Source organism: Budorcas taxicolor, chromosome 21 (genome assembly GCF_023091745.1).
Source record: "Budorcas taxicolor isolate Tak-1 chromosome 21, Takin1.1, whole genome shotgun sequence".
Taxonomy (NCBI): Eukaryota; Metazoa; Chordata; class Mammalia; order Artiodactyla; family Bovidae; genus Budorcas; species Budorcas taxicolor.
This window is the reverse complement of record NC_068930.1, coordinates 58,694,312-58,712,330: the sequence shown is the minus strand read 5'-3', so window position 1 is coordinate 58,712,330 and position 18,019 is coordinate 58,694,312. Positions and strand designations below refer to the sequence as shown.

The 18,019-nt window shown below is 38.4% G+C and overlaps 1 protein-coding gene across 1 annotated transcript in view; it reads right to left on the bottom strand.

Annotated features, from left to right (window-relative positions):
* The window catches only part of PRPF39 (pre-mRNA processing factor 39), a 33,759-nt gene extending 17,141 nt beyond the window's left edge, over nt 1-16,618 (bottom strand). The window contains exons 1-4 of the mRNA XM_052659840.1: nt 16,501-16,618; nt 3,373-3,719; nt 2,372-2,497; nt 1,605-1,723 (exon numbers count right to left, since the gene is read on the bottom strand). Of these exons, the coding sequence (XP_052515800.1) occupies nt 1,605-1,723; nt 2,372-2,497; nt 3,373-3,690 (563 nt within the window). The 5' untranslated portion in view covers nt 3,691-3,719; nt 16,501-16,618. The remainder of the gene's footprint in view (nt 1-1,604; nt 1,724-2,371; nt 2,498-3,372; nt 3,720-16,500) is intronic.
* Nucleotides 16,619-18,019: the final 1,401 nt, after the last annotated feature.

Sequence of the window (18,019 nt, the reverse complement as noted above, 5' to 3'; positions counted from 1 at the left end):
GGCCCTAAGGAAATATTACTTTCAACTCAAAATTCTATACCCCACGGGATTCATTAATTGGGTGTTTCAGATATACAGGTTCAAATTTTTTTCATTCCAAGCATCCTTTATCAGGAAGTTATGGAATTCACTCCTCTAAAGGTATGCAAGAACCAAGAAAGAATAGAGTCTAATTAATAAACTAATAAACAGAACTTAGAAGGTAAAGACATCTCCCAGGATAATGATAAGGAAACCTGTAAACAGCTGCTATACAAAAGAATGAGAATAGAGCCACCAGTGCAGATTACAGAAGAGGGGGGTCCCAGGAGGGTCTCTCCAAGGGACCAGGGTAGAATTTACAGATCTCAGAACGTAATTCTCTTTCTATAATTTTCAGATTAAGTAGAATAACACGATACATGTTTTTTTTTTCCTTCAAAATAGCTTACATAGATAGCAATTGTAATCGTGGAAAGTGAGTATTAGTATTGACTACTGAAAGTGGCTGCTGGAAGGGGTAGAAAATTTTAAGTGTTCCAAGAAAGCCAGGCAAGCGGAAAAAGAGGCAGAGGTAAGAGAAGGGGTAATCACAAGAAAAACAAAAAGCTATGAGACCTATCCATATAGGAAAGATGAAGAATGGCAACAGGGTATAAACGAACTAAAAATTCTCATATACCCTAACAGAATGATAACGTCTACAGCTAGTGAAAGAGAAGCAGAAAGCAGTAGAGTGCTACTGCTATCAACATGTTGGAAGATAATAGAAGAAACAGCTAAAATATCTGAAGAGAGGTGGAGGGACCACTTTTTGTTACAAGTAGTTTAACATTAACTGTCTAAACTATATGCACATACTTTGATAAAAATAAAAACCAAAAATACATTTTAAATTCCTGTAATTCAAAGGACAATTCAGAAGTAAAATAATCAAATCATATAAACAGGCAATGTGAAAATGGCTTATATAGATAGCATTTGAAAAGACGGTAAACCAAGAAACCTAGAGATAGATGAATTGAGATAAGGAGGTTTTAAAAAAATATATGCCATGACTGGGAAAATGACTACCCTCATACACTATGAGAGTTTAAAGCTGGTACCACTTTTAAAGGAACATTTGATAAATGTAGCTGTGTATTTCCTTGATACAAGTTCCATTTCTATAGTGCTCTACATAAATACTGACTTGTAAGAGATGTTCACTACAGCACTATTTCCTATAAAGATTTGGTTAAATAAAATACAGTACCTTGATACTATAAGGTTAAAAAATGGTAGGGAGAAAGTCTAGAACATTGTTAATTAAAAAAACAAAGACAAATATGTATAATAGGTATACACACATATATACGTATATCTATGTGTATCTGAAAGAATAAACACCAAGTCATTTACTATGAGGGGAGACGGACTGGAGACCTAAGGAAACAGCGTATGGAATGGTGGAGGAACTTTATTATGTACATTTTAAAAAAATCCTGCGTGTAAGTTTACTAGGGTACTTTTTTATAGTGAAAAAGTATATAAAAGTTATACTTTCAGTTTAGCATCGATAAGTAGTTTTATCAATTTCAGGATATCTGACTTATTTATATCTTTAAATGCTTATTTTCGCATACCCTCTTACAGTACTGTTTGTCTCAGGATCACCAGGGTCCAGTGTTTCTTTTAAGAAGTTTATATAATGTATCCAAAGGTCAACACTCAGAGGTATTGCCTGAAGCCCCCGGCGATACACCTAAGAAGAAAACAACAAACTGTACTTCAAATATTTAATTATGTCTTAACAGAGAGGCAACACTGTGTTATCCGGTGAACCTTAGAAATACTAATTACTGGAATTTTGTTTAAATAATCTACCATTACCATTTGGGTGGAGGTTGGATAGAACATGGCAATGTTCTGATCCCCACGTGCAGAGTCTTGATCTTCAGAGCGCAGCAGTCCCTGCATTCTGACCGGGCTGTGTGGGCAGGCTTTGGGTTACAGACCATAGGGCACAGACCCGTTAGAGCATCAATGACAGCGTCTGACCAAAAATGCAATAAGACGTAGCAAATGTGACTGGCAAACCAACTATGTTGTTTGGAAAATGAGAAATAAATGTAAGTGAGAGAAAAGCCCTGCCCTACTTGTTAAGCTGCAGTGTAATACAGAGGCTTGCACTGCAAAGCTTGACAAACTGTAGAGGTTTAACGCACCTGCCAACAAAGAGAGAAAATATTAGCTACAAATGCCACAAGAGTGACAAATGCAAATAAAATACCCTATAAAATTGTTTGACCATAAATCGTAGGTACTGCCAGCCAAAAAAAAAAGTCTTTGCTTTGCTATTATTTGGCTTACAGTACCTAATGGAGATAATTTTATTCAGTAATGTACGCACCTCATCTGATTGTTTAATGTTGTCATGTCGCTTTTCAAGGTCTGCATACTTTTTCCAATAACCATAGCAATACGGATAGTGTATGAAAAATTTGTCAAATGCTTTCCTGGCAGCCATCAAGTGATTCTGATGAAAATAAAACAAAGCGTTTAAACATCTTGAAAATTTCTGTCACAAAAGCATTTATTATTCCCTCTAATGTACAGGCATACCTCAGAAGTATTGCGGGTTTGATTTCAGATCACTGCTATAAAATGTGTATCATAATAAAGCAGGTCACGCAATTTTTTTTGTTTCCAAGTGCACATAAAAATTCTGTTTATATTCTACTGCAGTCTAAGTACGCAATAGCATTATGTCTAAAAAAAGCAACGTATATACCTTAATTTTAAAATACTTTATTGCTACAAATTGGCCAAACAATTATAAAACAGTAATATGAAATACCCCTGATCACAGATGACTATAACAAATAATAAAAAACTCTGAAATATGGCAAAAAATATCAAACGTGAACAAGACAGGAAGTGAGCAAACACTGTTGGAAAAACAGCACCAACAGACCTTCTCAATGCAGGATTGCCACAAACCTTTAATTTGTGAAAAATGTAGTATCGATGAAGTTCAATAGAGTAAAGCGCAATAAAATGAGGTATGCCTGTATTATCTCAAATAAAATAAATGGCAGGCTTAAAAACTATACACTCAATAGCTTTGAAACAGAAGGAACTAATTCTGTCAAACAGCAGGGTAATATTTTTTTTTAATTTTAGCAATTTTATACACACATACATACACACCAGTCTTTACAAACATTAGAATTTGATTATCATACTCTCTATAATGTACAAATGCCATGAAAGCTATTTTTTGAAGCTAAAATATACATTATTTATTCAACTTAATCTGAAAATCATAAAAGAGGCAACTTCAGTTACAAAAGAGTAAGGCTTAGTCTGACATTAGTTGTTTAATCTAATCCCATTGAAATAATTACTAACCTCCTGTTCTACATACTGAAGCAAATATACCCAGCCTGTAAAATCCTGAGGATTACTTTCTACAGTTTTCCAAAACTTTTCGTATTCTGGAGGGAAATTTGCTTCTGTTTCTGTCACTGGAAGGTCCACAGTACTTGCTATTTCATTTTCTTCTGTAGTTGTGTTCACATTAGGAGATCCATCAGGTGACTGCTCCATTTCTGTCACATTCATAATCTCCGTACTAAAATCAGCAGACTGCTCTACCACTGCCTCTGAACTGCTGCCTATGCTGCCATTACTGGAATTTCTGTACTCATCCATGTGAGAGTTTTGCATAGCTGTTTATTTCGCCTTCAGTTAATGATCTGTGGAAACAAAGAGAAACATCTTCCAAATGTTTATTTGGCATTATCAAAGCCATCTTTTAAAAGCCTGTTAGCTATTAAAAGAATATATTAACTTGATTCTTGAGCTATCCTGTAAGTCATACTCAGGTTTAGTAGTTTTTACATTATAAATTAAATTCTATAACATATAAATTTTCCAAAATTCTGCCACTTTATTGTTGACTGAGCAAAAACTAGTTCTTTCATCTATAAAACAACTGAATATTGTGCTAGTTTCCTAAAGAAGCAACCATATCTTGAATTCAATGCTTCTCAGCTAGCTAAGAATCTAAAATTTAATGTCTGAATTCTATCCTGCTACCAATCCTGGCAAACAGCAATATTTTTAATATCTGTCCTGGAGGCTAAAGGCAAAACTAATAAAACAAACTGTGGTAATGGACACAAATGTTCCAGAGGGAAATACATAACATAGCTCAATGCAGATTTTTAGAAAAGAGAAGGTTAATATTGTTGAAATATATTTATAATTTTTAATTCTAGGAGACTTTATTATAGAAGACATGTATTATTTTAAAAAATTAAAGAGTGACTTTTAAAGTGAATACACATTATTAAAAACATATTTATGAGAGAATTGCCTGCAACCCCGTGATTTAAGACTCGGTGCTCTCACTGCCGGGGCCCTGGGTTTGATCCTTGGTTGGGGAACTTAGGTCCCATAAGCCAGGCAGCCAACAGAACAACGGAAAAAAAGCACAAAAAACTGTACTTATGAAAGTTTTACCATCTGGATAATTACTTTGTAAAATCTTTTAAATTAAGTTATCTTACAGTTAAAGCCATAAAATAATAAAGAATTATTATTTTTTCACAATTCACTTCATCTCTTCCACTAACAGTTTAAATGGAAACTGACTCATTAAATTATAGGGCATGTCTTTTTTAAAAATTATGGATTATTCTCAAAACTAAACAGACCATAAAACTGATTTACTCCTAAAGTACACTCCGAATACATAAGTAGTTAACACAGTACAATATAATATAAGAGAGGATTAAGGCTTTAAAGGTAGTAATTCAAAGAAAGAAATTCAAGTGACCAATATACATATGAAAGGATTGTAGCTTTACTAATAAAGATGCGAATTAAAACAATGAGGTATCAAATTGGCAACAATTAAAAAGATGTCTCTGGAGGACATTCATGGAAAATATACCAAATGGGAATTGTGCATATTTTATGTTAGATAAATAATCAGACAAAAAGCATCTGATTAAATGCTGTTATCTGTACAATGAAATAATAAAAGAAATATGTGCACCTGTGTTAATATAGAAAGATATCTACTACATATATATTATATAGATAATACATACAGATCTGTAAGAATTTAAACCAAATAAAATACACTAAAAATATTAGTTGGTGTTAATATTAGCCCAACTAATATTTTGGGCTGATGCTTGTTTTTGTTCAGAGTGGCAATATACCTAACCCCACGTAAGGATTCGGAGAAGGCAGTGGCAACCCACTCCAGTACTCTTGCTTGGAAAATCCCATGGATGGAGGAGCCTGGTAGGTTGCAGTCCATGGGGTTGCTAAGAGTCAGACACGACTGAGCAACTTCACTTTCACTTTTCACTTTCATGCACTGGAGAAGGAAATGGCAAACCACTCCAGTGTTCTTGCCTGGAGAATCCCAGTGACGGGGGAGCCTGGTGGGCTGCCGTCTATGGGGTCGCACACAGTCAGACATGATTGAAGCGACTTGGCAGCAGCAGCAGCATGTAAGGATTATGAGACTGAAAAAGACATCTTCTGCAGAGCTCTTGCAAAGATTTTGCTTTTTTGATAAAAAGGACAGTCAGCAAATAGTGTAGGCTCTACCACTTTATTCTTACCTTGAATGTGAACATATCTGAAACAACCTATATTAACAAGGTCAAAAGAACTGGCCAGAAAAATGAAGAAATGCCAGCCTTGACATCATCAAACTGCTAACATGCCAACTATATACTGTAAGAGAAAGCAAGTCCCTATTTGCTTAAACTATTATCAATAGATGGGTTTTTCTATTACTTGCAGGAAAGTACATTCCTAACTAACCCACAAACAATGCATGAGAATGTTCATTTTTCCATCTCCCCTCGTTAGCACTAGGTATCAAGAAACTTAATTTTTTTCATCTGATTAAAATTGAAAAACAAAGTATTACCTCATTTTGATCTGCATATCTTTAACTACAAGGAGGTTGAATTTCTATTTTCTTTTTTTTCTTAAATGCTACTTCACATCCTCAGTCCATATTATCCATATATTCTTTGTGTGTGTATGAAGGGCATCTTTTATAAAATGCAGTATTACTATACCACATTTCAAAATGCAGTATGAAGCAAAATTTTTCCCAAAAAAAGGATAAATTTAAAATGTTAAATCAAGTGAATCTGAGGCTGAATGCCACTGAAAGAATTAGTTATAGCCAGGTAACTCTGGGAATATTTTTTCAAAAGGAGGTAGAGAAGGGGTGAAGACAAAGGGAGGTTGGGTGAGGCTGGGTGTGGACAAAAAGTTTCCACTACTCGGTGCATATCCAGCAATATACTACATTCCTTGTAGAGAATACACAGATAGTTTTCATTCTAAGGCTTATGAACTAGTAGGAAAGAGATCAAAAACATGCAAAGCAATTATATAAAATTTCAAATGAAACAAGTCAAAATTTAGAGAAATCTATTGAAAACCATAGGCATCTAGCAAAACTTTACGCAACAGAATGTAGTCTTCACTTTGAAAAGTGAAGTCGCTCAGTCGTGTCCGACTCTTTGCAACCCCATGGACTGTAGCCTCCAGGTTCTGACAAGCCTCTCAGTCCATGGAATTTTCCAGGCAAGAGTACTGGAGTGGGTAGAAAGAGAATGATAAATTATTTCAAAATAGGAACTAGACCACTTGACTTGACAGAACAACCTTTCTTATTAACAGACAAGAAGATGGAAATTACGATTGGTTCCAAGACAAGGAGAAAAGTTTGATCAGAATGAAGAGGGCCTGCACTGGGAAAGTGAAAAGTAAGCAAGCAGGGTAGAACAAGAGGAATTTGAGAAAAAATAATGAACAATCAAACCTGGAAAACACAGTTTCCTTCTACTGAACTACTGACTATCGTCATCAACTTTTCCAGGTTTACCATTTTTGATCCTAGGAAAAGGCACAGGAGCTTTTCAACTTATTTTGGTCTCTTTTGTCCCCTACATCAAAGAAAAGACACTACTGAAGATTAATTTTCCAGACATAAATTAGTCATTATTTTGTGTTTTTTTATTTCAAAGCATACTGCCAAAACAAACAAAAAAAGATTGTTCGTTGATACATTCTGAGTCATTTACTACCTGCCCTATTCTAATTGCATACTTAAGTGGGACATAAGTTTTTTCTGGAATCAGCAAATTTACCACACCCCTGCATCATCACAGACTATCAATTACTCCACACCCTGCAATTATAGTGTTATAAAAAGAGTTAAGAACATCAGCCTTGTCCTCAGGGAGATCATTTTTCTGATTACTTCAAAAATCACAGGACCAAAAGAAAAACACACTAGAGTTATTTTTAAATAAGTTATTCTAACATATACTTCATACTATGGCAATTACTAACTGGAAGGGATTGGGGGCAGGAGAAGGGGACGACAGAGGATGAGATGGCTGCATGGCATCACCGACTTGATGAACACAAGTTTGGGTGAACTCCAGGAGTTGGTGATGGACAGGGAGGCCTGGCATGCTGCGGTTCATGGGGTCGCAGAGAGTCGGACACGACTGAGCGACTGAACTGAACTGAACTAGTACCAGTATATTCCTAACAGCAACCATTAACTTTGAACTTGTGACATAGAATGGCAAAGGTATAAAAATATAATTATCAAAAGGAAGAAGACAACAGTGTGGTACTAGCATAAAGATAAAACAGACCAATAGAATAAAAACATAAAGCCCAGAAATAATGTTGGACAAGGGTTACAAGATTACTCAATGGGGAAAAGACAGTCTCTTAAACAAATGGTGCTGGGAAAACTGGATAGTCACATGCAAAAAAAAAAAAAAGAAGCAAAACCCTTAACTTACAGCGTATATAAAAATTAACCCCCAATGGATAGAACTCCTAGAAGAAAACATAGGGGGAAAGTTTCATGAAAGTGAACTTGGCAATGCTTTCCTGGCTATGGTACCAAAAGCACAGGCAACAAAAGCAAAAATAGACAAACGGAGCTACATCAGACTAAAACTTCTGTGCGTCAAAGGACACAAGTTAAAAGGCAAATGGCCGAATAGGAGGAAATATCTGTAACTCTTGTATCTAATTAGTAGTTAATACATAAAATACATAAAGAACTTCTATAACTGAACAACAAAAACTCAATTAAAGAATGAAAAACATGATTTAAACAGACATTTCTTCAAAGAAGACACACAAATGGCCAAAACACACATGAAAAGATGCTCAGGATCACTGATTAACATAGAAATGCAAATGGAATTCACAATATCACCTCACACCCATTAGGATGGCCACTATCAAAAAATAGATAAAACAGGAAGCAAGTTTTGGCAAGAATGAGGTGAAATTGGAACCTCTGTGCACTTATGGTGGGATTATAAGATGGTGCAACTGATATAGAAGACAAAATGGGGTTTCCTCAAAAAATTAAAAATAGAACTACCATATAATCCAAAATCCCACTTCTGAGTATATAGTCAAACTAACTGAAAGCCAGGTTTCAAAGAGCTATCTATATAGCCACGTTCACAGCCTCACTATCCAAAACAGTCAAAGGAGTAAGCAACCCAAATGTCCAACACAGATGAAGAAATAAATAAAATGTGATACACATTTGATACAACGGAATATCAATCGTCTTTAAAATGAAGGAAATCCTAGCATACACTACATGGATGAACCCTGAGGAAATTATGCTAAGTGAAAAAAGCCTGTCACAAAAAGACAAATGCTACATGAGTCTACTTATATGAGGTATTTAGAGTTGTCAAATTCATAGAAACAGAAAGCTGATGGTGGTTATGAGGAACTAGAGATGGAGAAAAGGGGGGTTGTTGTTTTAATGGGTATAATTTCATGGGTATAAAGTGAAAAAGTTCTGGAAATCTGTTAAAACAGCCATGTGAAAATGCACAACGCTCCTGAAGAGTACACTGAGAAATGGTTAAGAGACTTCCTCTGGTGATCAAGCGGTTAACAGCTCACGCTTCCACTGCAGGGGGTGCATGTTCACTCTCTAGTCAGGGGAACCAATTTCCCACATGTCTGCCTTGCTGTGCAGCTTTAAAAAAAAGGTTAAGAAGGTCAATTTTATCTTATGTGTTTTTACTACAGCAAAAAAAATTTTTGATGGAAGAAGACAGCTAAACTATAATTCAATTAGAAAAGAGGAAATACAAGAGACTAGGAATTAGCACTTCCAGTTCTTTCATTACTAGTTTGGTAAATATTACGAGGGTAGAGGAGGGTGAGTCCTACTTCTCTCCCTTAAAAGGATGAGATTCTAGTCAGTCTTACTTTCCTCACTTCGAAAGGAGACTAGTAATACTTATACCATCTGCTTCACAGGGCCGTTGAGAACATCGGATGAGATAAATGCATGCCAAGGTCCTAAAACTATAAACTCACATAAATCAAGAGATCACTTAAAACAAGTTCCTGAAAAGTGTTATCCAAACTTAAGATGTCATACTTTAAAACTGTCTCCTAGGTGGCTCAGTGGTAAAGAATACGAGACCGGGGTTCGACGCCTGGGTTGGGAAGATCCCCTGGAGGAGGAAATGGCAACCCACTCCAGTATTCTTGCCTGGAAAATCCCATGTACAGAGAAGCCTGGTGGGCTACAGTCCATGGGGTTACGAGAGTCAGACATGACTCAGTGGCTAAACAACAACTTTAAAATTAACAAGGGAAATAAAAATGAACTTTACAGTGCATCTAGAATTTGTTGTGCAGAGATTTAAGGAGGTGGAAAAAAACCTATTCACTTTGACTTCAAAAAACTGGTGGTAATCAACACAGTATTCATCTGAAAATATTTATTTCCTGACTTTTCAATTTCAGATTTTTGCTAATTAGATAAAATATAGGTTTAGTTATTATACCATATACACATGCACAACTTTCCTCTCATGTGCTTCCAATGTAGTTCTGTTTGGCTGGGGTTAAATCAATATTCAGGTTTACATTAGTATGCCTATGTAAACATTTTTTTCAAGCTACTTTGTATACCATAATCACATTTCCTTGCTTCTACCTCTTTAAATCTATCATTTTCATATGCTTCACTGCCTTTGAAAACTGACTCCACATCCTTGAAGAGACCTTATTAAGGTCCTTCAAAACAACTGTCACTCATACTGATCAATTCCATTTCCCCTTCTGGTGCCGTCCTTTCTGAAACCATCTAACCTGCAACAATTTAAATTTGCTTGTCTTATCTAGGATTGTCTCTTCATTTTGATATAAAGAATTCCTTTCACTTATCCTCTGGGGTGAATCTCATTTACAGCAAAATCTGTTTTCTTCCTTGATTTACTCCCTCTTGTAGAGAATCATTTTTGTAACTGAAAAAAGGTATGTGGGGTGAAAAAAGGTTAGATTTTTGAGGAATCAAAGCTGCACCCTTAGCAGTGAAAGCTCAGAGTCCTAACCACTGGGAATTCTCAGGATGGCATTCTTTGAGGGTAGAACCCATTAAATGTCAGTGTTCTACACTGCTTCCCTTGGGTTATGTTTTGCCAAAGAAGAATGTTTCAACTTGAGTAAGGCAACAAGCATTCTGGGAGCAAAGAAGACAAACCAGGCTTGTGATCGTACCATTCAACACACAGACTTTCTTTCAATTTCCAATTTTCACTAAGACCCTTCACCCCTGCCCCACCTCCCACCAGCTATGCCAACTTCTCTGGTTTTACCCTCTTCAAATAATGAACATCCAGTTTTTTGCTGGCTATACTAGATGGAGAAGGACAATTTAGCTGTGAACAAAACAAAATCCCAAGGAGCAGACATTACAGTGGGGAGATGGAGGCTTTTTTCCCCTAAGTAAATTTCTTCCATATATGTGGCATCAAGTGCTAAGAATAAGAGAGAGGATGAGGTAGCAGGAAAGCCAGTCACGCAGCTCTCTAGGAGAGGAAAAGTACAGACAGCAGAAAGGGCATGTTCCGAGATAACTGCTTTGCTTGGCATGTTCACAGAAAAACAGATCAGTAAGAGACAGTATGAAAGGATTTGCTTAAATATCCCTCAATTTGACTTGAATGCTTTCTAAAATTTGTCTTTAGTAAGTATATCAAAGTAAACCTCCTCATGTAAACACCTATTTTATCATTTTTTGCAGCTTGCAGGATTTTAGTTCCCTGACCGAACATCGAACCCATGCCCCCTACAATGGGAGCATGACCACGGGACTGCAGGGAAGTCCCTAAATGTCTATTTTCAAAACGCAATGTTGAGGGGAAAAAAAAAAGCAATGTCAAACTTCCCCAGCGGTCCAGAGGTTAAACATCCACCTGCTGTGACTTCCTTGTTGGTCCAGAGTCAAGAATCTGCCTCGCAATGCAGGGGACACAGGTTCGATCCCTCGTCAGGGAACTAAGATTCCCACATGCCGGAACAACTAAGCTGAACCCTTGAGCTCTGGAGCCTGTGTGCCACAACTACAAAGCCTGAGCACCAAAACTAGAGAGTCTGTGCACTGCAATGACGATCTCATGTGCTGCAATTAAGACCTAACACAGCCAAATAAATAAATATTTGGGGAAAAAAAAAATTCCTGGAGACACGGGTTCAATCCCTGGACCGCTTCGATTCATGTCAAAAAGTATTCTGCCCGTGTTTTCCTGTAAGTGTTTCCCTCTTTTATAATCTTCCCTCCCTTTTGCTCTCTAAGTATTTGTTCTGTACCCCTAAGCACTACTATAAACATTGAAATACATAACAATTATTTGTCTTCCTCCTTCCCTTGGTCACAATGGATGAAGTATCTCTGCTGCTATCAATGGTCAAACTCTGAACTAATGACTTGGATCACTTCTCCAACCTAACTTCTCAAACATGTTGCTTCTTAAATTATCTTCACGCTCTCCTTATCAGTTTCTCTTAGTATATTAGATTACTTCCATTACCCTTCAAATATGTAAAAATATCTTTTATATAACAATTTATAATATACATACTATAACTTAGCTTAACTTATAAAACAAACAAAGGACAATCATAAGCTATGTTGAGGATTTAGATTTTGTTTGAAGTACAATGGCAATCCACCCCAGTATCCTTGCCTGGAAAATCTCATGGACAGAGGAGCCTGGTGGACTGCAGTCCATGGGGTCGCAAAGAGTCGGGCACGACTGAGCGACTAACACACTAACACACTCAAGTACAACAGAAAGACAATGAAGCTGTCTAAGCTTATCTCTGCTCTACACCCTCCTTGTTGTTCAGTTACTAAGTTGTGTCCAACTCTTTCCGACCTCATGGACTGCAGCACACCAGGCTCCTTTATCCTCCACTATCTCCCGGAGTTTGCTCAAATACATGTCCACTGAGTCGGTGAGGCTATCTAAGCATCCTGCCTCTGCCGCCCCCCTTCTCCTTTGGCCTTCAATCTTTCTGAGCATTGGAGTCCTTTCTAGTGAGTCGGCTCTTTGCATCAGGTGACCAAAGTACCAGAGCTTCAGCTTTACCATCAGTCCTTTCAATGAATATTCAGGGCTGATTTGCTTTAGGATTTCCTTAGGTTTTATCTCCTTGCAGTCCAAGGGACTCTCAAGAGGCTTCTCCAGCACCACAATTTGAAAGCATCAACTCTTCAGCTCTCAGCCTTTTTATGGCCCAACTCTCACATCTGTACATGACTACTGGCAAAACCATAGCTTTGACTGTACGGACCATTGTTGGCAAGGTGATGTCTCTGCTTTTTAATACGCTGTCTAGGTTTGTTATTGCTTTCCTCCAAGGAGCAAGTGTCTTTTAATCTCATGGCTGAAGTCACTGTCCACAGTGATTTTCTATATCCTCCATTTACCCTTAAATTTGGATTCTTCTTCATCACTACTCTGAAACTCTCCCAAAGTCACAATCTCTTTGTTTATAAATCCAACTGGACGTGTTCTGATTCATCTTTCTGATCTACTCTTCACTGTAACCAACAGTAATGAAGACTTTCTCTTTAAAAGGCTGTCTCTTGTTGCCCTTTTTCTAACATATCACATTCATCTAGTTTTGTTGTGTGTTCCAGTTCAGCTCATTTCAGCTTCAGGACCTTAGTGTATGTAGTTTCTTCTGTCTGTCTGGAATGCTGCTCCAACTCTTAACCCCACTCAAAGCCTTCAACCCAACTGAAGCCCACTAACTAATCTGGGCAAATTTAAACATCCCTGACTGAAACGTATTCCCAGATCCTCCAAATAAGTTTGTTTCCCCCAGTGATGCTTCTACAGCATTCTTCCATGGCACACAATCACATTTATGATACTCATTCGATGTTTTTTCCTTTCCAGATTACAAATTCCTTCACAGTAAGGCTCAGGTCTACAGATACGTGGAGATACAATACACGTGGAGGTATGATACACACCTAATCCACTGTTTAATAAGTAAAAAAGCATCACAGTCCTTACCCTCCCCACCCAGAGTCCTAAACCTAGCTTAGGTCTCCCGCATCGTAGGCAGATGCTTTACCGCCTGAGCCACAAGGAAAGTCTCACAACAACTGGGAAGTTGTATAATAAACACTTGGGTTAAAGCCTGATAGAACTGAATTAAAGATCTGGCCCAGTTACTCATTAGGGAACTTTGAGCATGTTACTTAACCTCTCTAAGCCTCATGCCAAATAATCACACATACCTTGCTATAAAGATTAACTATTCTCTTCATTTACACTGTTATGCTACAATATAATCATCTCCTCTTTTGAATAATGTTTTTCAAACTTCAGAATGCCTTGCACCAGTGTATTTTTTTTAAAGAAAAAATACAGAATAGAAAAAAAATCAGAGTGCATTGTACACATTAAGGCCATACTGTTGAAATACACACAGAATCTGACTACTAGATTATTGAACTGCAATGTTACATGTACATCTTATTACGGCTAGTGGCTAAGTCACTTCAGTCGTGTCCGACTGTGTGTGACCCCATAGATGACAGCCCACCAGGCTCCCCCGTCCCTGGGATTCTCCAGGCAAGAACACTGGAGTGGGTTGCCATTTCCTTATCCAATGCATGAAAGTAAAAAGTGGAGGGGAAGTCTCTCAGTCGTGTCCGACTCTTCCTGACCCCATGGACTGCAGCCTACCAAGCTCCTCCATCCATGGGATTTTCCAGGCAAGAGTACTGGAGTAGGGTGCCATCACCTTCTCTGTCCTATTATGGGCTGCAGTCAAAAAAATGGAAAAACACTGCTACACATAAATTAATTATTACTGAAATATTAAATTCACTGAGAACAGGGTCCCTGGTTTTGTTCACTACTATGTCCCTAGAATCTGAAAGTGTCTAGTATACAATAGCACAATAAATGTTGAAAGACTGAGTGATATATCTGGACCCAACTTAACTTTCCAAAGGTATTAATCCAACAGTATTCCTTATTGTCATTTATAGAGGACAACACATGCTCATGCCTGAGCCTGTGCTCATGATATTCTCTCAGAATTAACAAAAACTTTCTTCTGTTCTCAACTCACGCCTTTTTACTACTTTGCACTTTCTTATATGAAACTGTAATGAGATGCATAAAGTCCACAAGTGTAAGAGAAAAATGATATATTAAATGTGAATAAGCAGTACATGAAGGAGTACAGTTCTACATCATACATTTTAAGTTTTAGTTCAGTTATGAGATACATTTATCTAAGAATTCAATATACCATCTTAACATTTAAAAGCTCTTTTGGAGGATGACTTAATTTTTAATAAAATTAAAAATGAGAAATAATTAAAAATGAGAAATCTGATTACCTTAATCTCTTTATAGGTATTTATGCTGACAGAGGTACCAAAATCCTATCATTTATTATTCTTTTCATAAATAGAACATATAAGAATCTGAAGTCATCACTAAGGACTGAAAGTCAGGAGTTTGAGTACTGCAAATCAACTACCTTTGCAATCCTTAAGTCATTCTGTGCCTCATCCACAGATAAGCCAATCGAAAGACTCAAAGTGTTTGGGAAAAAAAGAGACTATCATAATCACTGGCTTTGGCAACTGTTCTCAGATGCTGAGCAGAATATTTATACAGATTGACCTTTTTAAAGTTTCCATATATTAAGCACTTGCTACGTTCCAGAAACTGGACTTTATTTATTTACATAAATGTCTGCAGCATCTTCATATTTTTGGAAAAAAAAAAAAAAAAAAACCATTTGGCTGGAATTATTTTCTTCTCCCTCTGGCTATTTTTCAAAAAAAATTTTTAAATCCTATATTTTATGCGGTATTATTTGCTGGCATACCACAGAAGGGTCTCCTCTCTCTCTTCTTTTATTTACATTATTACCCAGGATTGATACGTAGTTTCCTGTACTATACAATAAGAACCTTGTTGTTTATCTATTTTATACATCCACTAATCTTTCTCTTGAAAAAAAGCCATACATACTTTCTATCATTTGATTTATGAGATTCTTTTTCGTACTGAATTATAGGTAAGCAAGTAAAATCACTTCCAAATATCATGACACTGAAAAAATCCCCTTTTCAATTCTCACTTCAAATATCTCATACTACCTACTAATTAGCCATCTTTGGTAACCCCTAATTATTCCAGAGCACACAATCTTGAGAACTTGTCTTCTTTAGCAGAACTCCTTTCATTAATATTGTCCCTACCAGCGGCCAAACAGTGGAAAAGTTCCAGCTTCTACAACTTTAGAATGGGGGGAGGGGAAGAATACACCTGACAGTATTAGCTTGTTTTTCCATCCATTTACTAGCTCTCAGAACCCAAAATACTTAAGTTCCAATGCTTTTTCAGGCTTCAACCTTTACAGCCGCAAAAAAGTGTTAAGTATTTCTGAACAGGAATATTAAACAACCTTTACAACCGTAAAAAAGTGCTAAGTATTTCTGAACAGCAATATTAAACTTAAAGGTAAGATTTTAGTTGGCATAAATATAGTACATAATACTAACTGAAGACGTGATTTTTAGAACGAGAAAAACAGCAGTGTTGGTCTCTGGCTACAAAAGATAAACACTGGTTTTGCTGCTTCCATTCTATCCTGCCAAAAGCTTTAACTGATCTCTGGGGTGCTGTGACTCAAGAGTCCTAGAGACAGAACGCGAAACGCGCCCTACCAGGCGCCTAAAAGTTTTACCCAATTTGTATCACATTCTCCCAAACCTCTGGGTCCCTTCCACTTCCAGTCGTCCCAGTCACACTGGTTCCCAGCTCTCACGAAAGCAAGGGCTTTAGACTTATCCCCAAAGCCCTTCCTAAGTTGAGGCCCACAGTTCCCCGCCCGTCCTAAGGCGCCGGGAGAGAAACGAGTGGTCTAAGAAAAGAAACCTCGCACTGCTCCACCCAACAGGTGGGAATGAGAAGGGATGGACAGCTGGGCCTCGAGGCCAAGTCAGGCCTCAAAACAGGGCGGGAGAGCGAGGCCGCAGCCCCAGAGCGGCCTGAAACAAGGCAGGCCCCTTCCAGACCAGCGTAATAGAACGCCCCCCCCACCCCATACCCCCCTCCCCCGGCCAATTCCAAGGCGCCCGCCCCAGCTGACCTGACGATGGATGCCACTGAATTCCATGAGCCACAGTCTGGGCCAGCTGAGTCGAAGATGGCACTTTAACAGTCCCCGTCCCCACTAACACAGCAGTCGCCACCAGCACCACAGCCTCCTCCTCGAGCGCGCGGCGCGCATGCGTCGGAGCCCCTGGAGGCGAGGGAGTCACGTGGTTGCGCAGCACGCAGGTCTCGCCCTCCGCGAGACGTGGACCGGGCAGGCCCCGCCCCGCTGCCTTGAGAGCCTGGCTGCTGCTGCTACCCGGCGTTCCCTCTACTTGGACATCGGAAACAGAAAGCGGGTCCTTAGGGCTTTTCGTACCTCAGATCTTAAACACAGACAGCGCCCCGCCCCGCCAAAGAAAAATGCTGTTATTTTTTGGGCAAACAACTGCCTAAAATTCACCCCTTTACCTAAAAATGAACAGAAATTCAGCCTTAAACTCATAAATCTCACGATGATATTTGGACTCAGGAGAAGGAAATGATAACCCTCTCCAGTATTCTTGTCTGGAAAATCCCATGGACAGAGGAGCCTTTTGGGCTGCAGTCCAGAGGGTTGCGAAAGAGTTGGACCTAACTTAATGATTAAACAATAAGCATCAATTAAAAAATGTCCTTTTTGTTCATGCCAGCTGGATATTTTCCCCCTTTTGTCTATCTTCCCTTTCCTCTTATCCTCTTGGTCATAGACTTAGTAAATTAAAACTGAAATTTAAATTCAGAACTCTCCCAGGAATTCCCTGGCAGTCCAGTGGTTAGGACTCTGCACTTGGACTGCTGAAGGCCTGGTTCAATTCCTGCTGAGGGAACTTACATCCCACAAACCTGGCAGTGGCAAATAAATAAAAGAATGAATGAATTCAGAACTCTGCCTTCAGAGTCAACTTCTCTCACAGGGCTCCGAAAGCATGACACTTATCTCTTCCCCACCAACTGCTTTTCCTCGGAGTATTCTCCATTTCAGTTAATGGTATCACCATCCACGTCTCTAGAGTGAGAAAACTTTATTAACTTTGACTCTTTTATGTTCCAAATCTAAGTATGTCATCAGTTTAGTCAAGCCTGCCATGAGAGTACCTTTCAGACCTTTTCTTTCAATTCTCAGTGCTTCTGTTCTTTAGACCTTTACTGTCTAGAATCTGGGAGATCACTATGCTCTCTCTTGTTGAAACCTGCGGTAACCTCCCAATCTTTTAACACATTGAAAAGGCGTACCTTCTCAATCCACTAGGCTGGAACATTGGATGAAATCCATTTGCCACAGGATGCCTTCAGATGGATGTTTCCGACCAGCTATCTGTTTTCTACTGGTTCAGTTCAGTTCAGTCGCTCAGTCGTGTCTGACTCTTTGCGACCCCATGAATCGCAGCACGCCAGGCCTCCCTGTCCATCACCAACTCCCAGAGTTCATCCAGATTCACGTCCATCGAGTCGGTGATGCCATGCAGCCATCTCATCCTCTGTCGTCCCCTTCTCCTCCTGCCCCCAATCCCTCCCACCATCAGAGTCTTTTC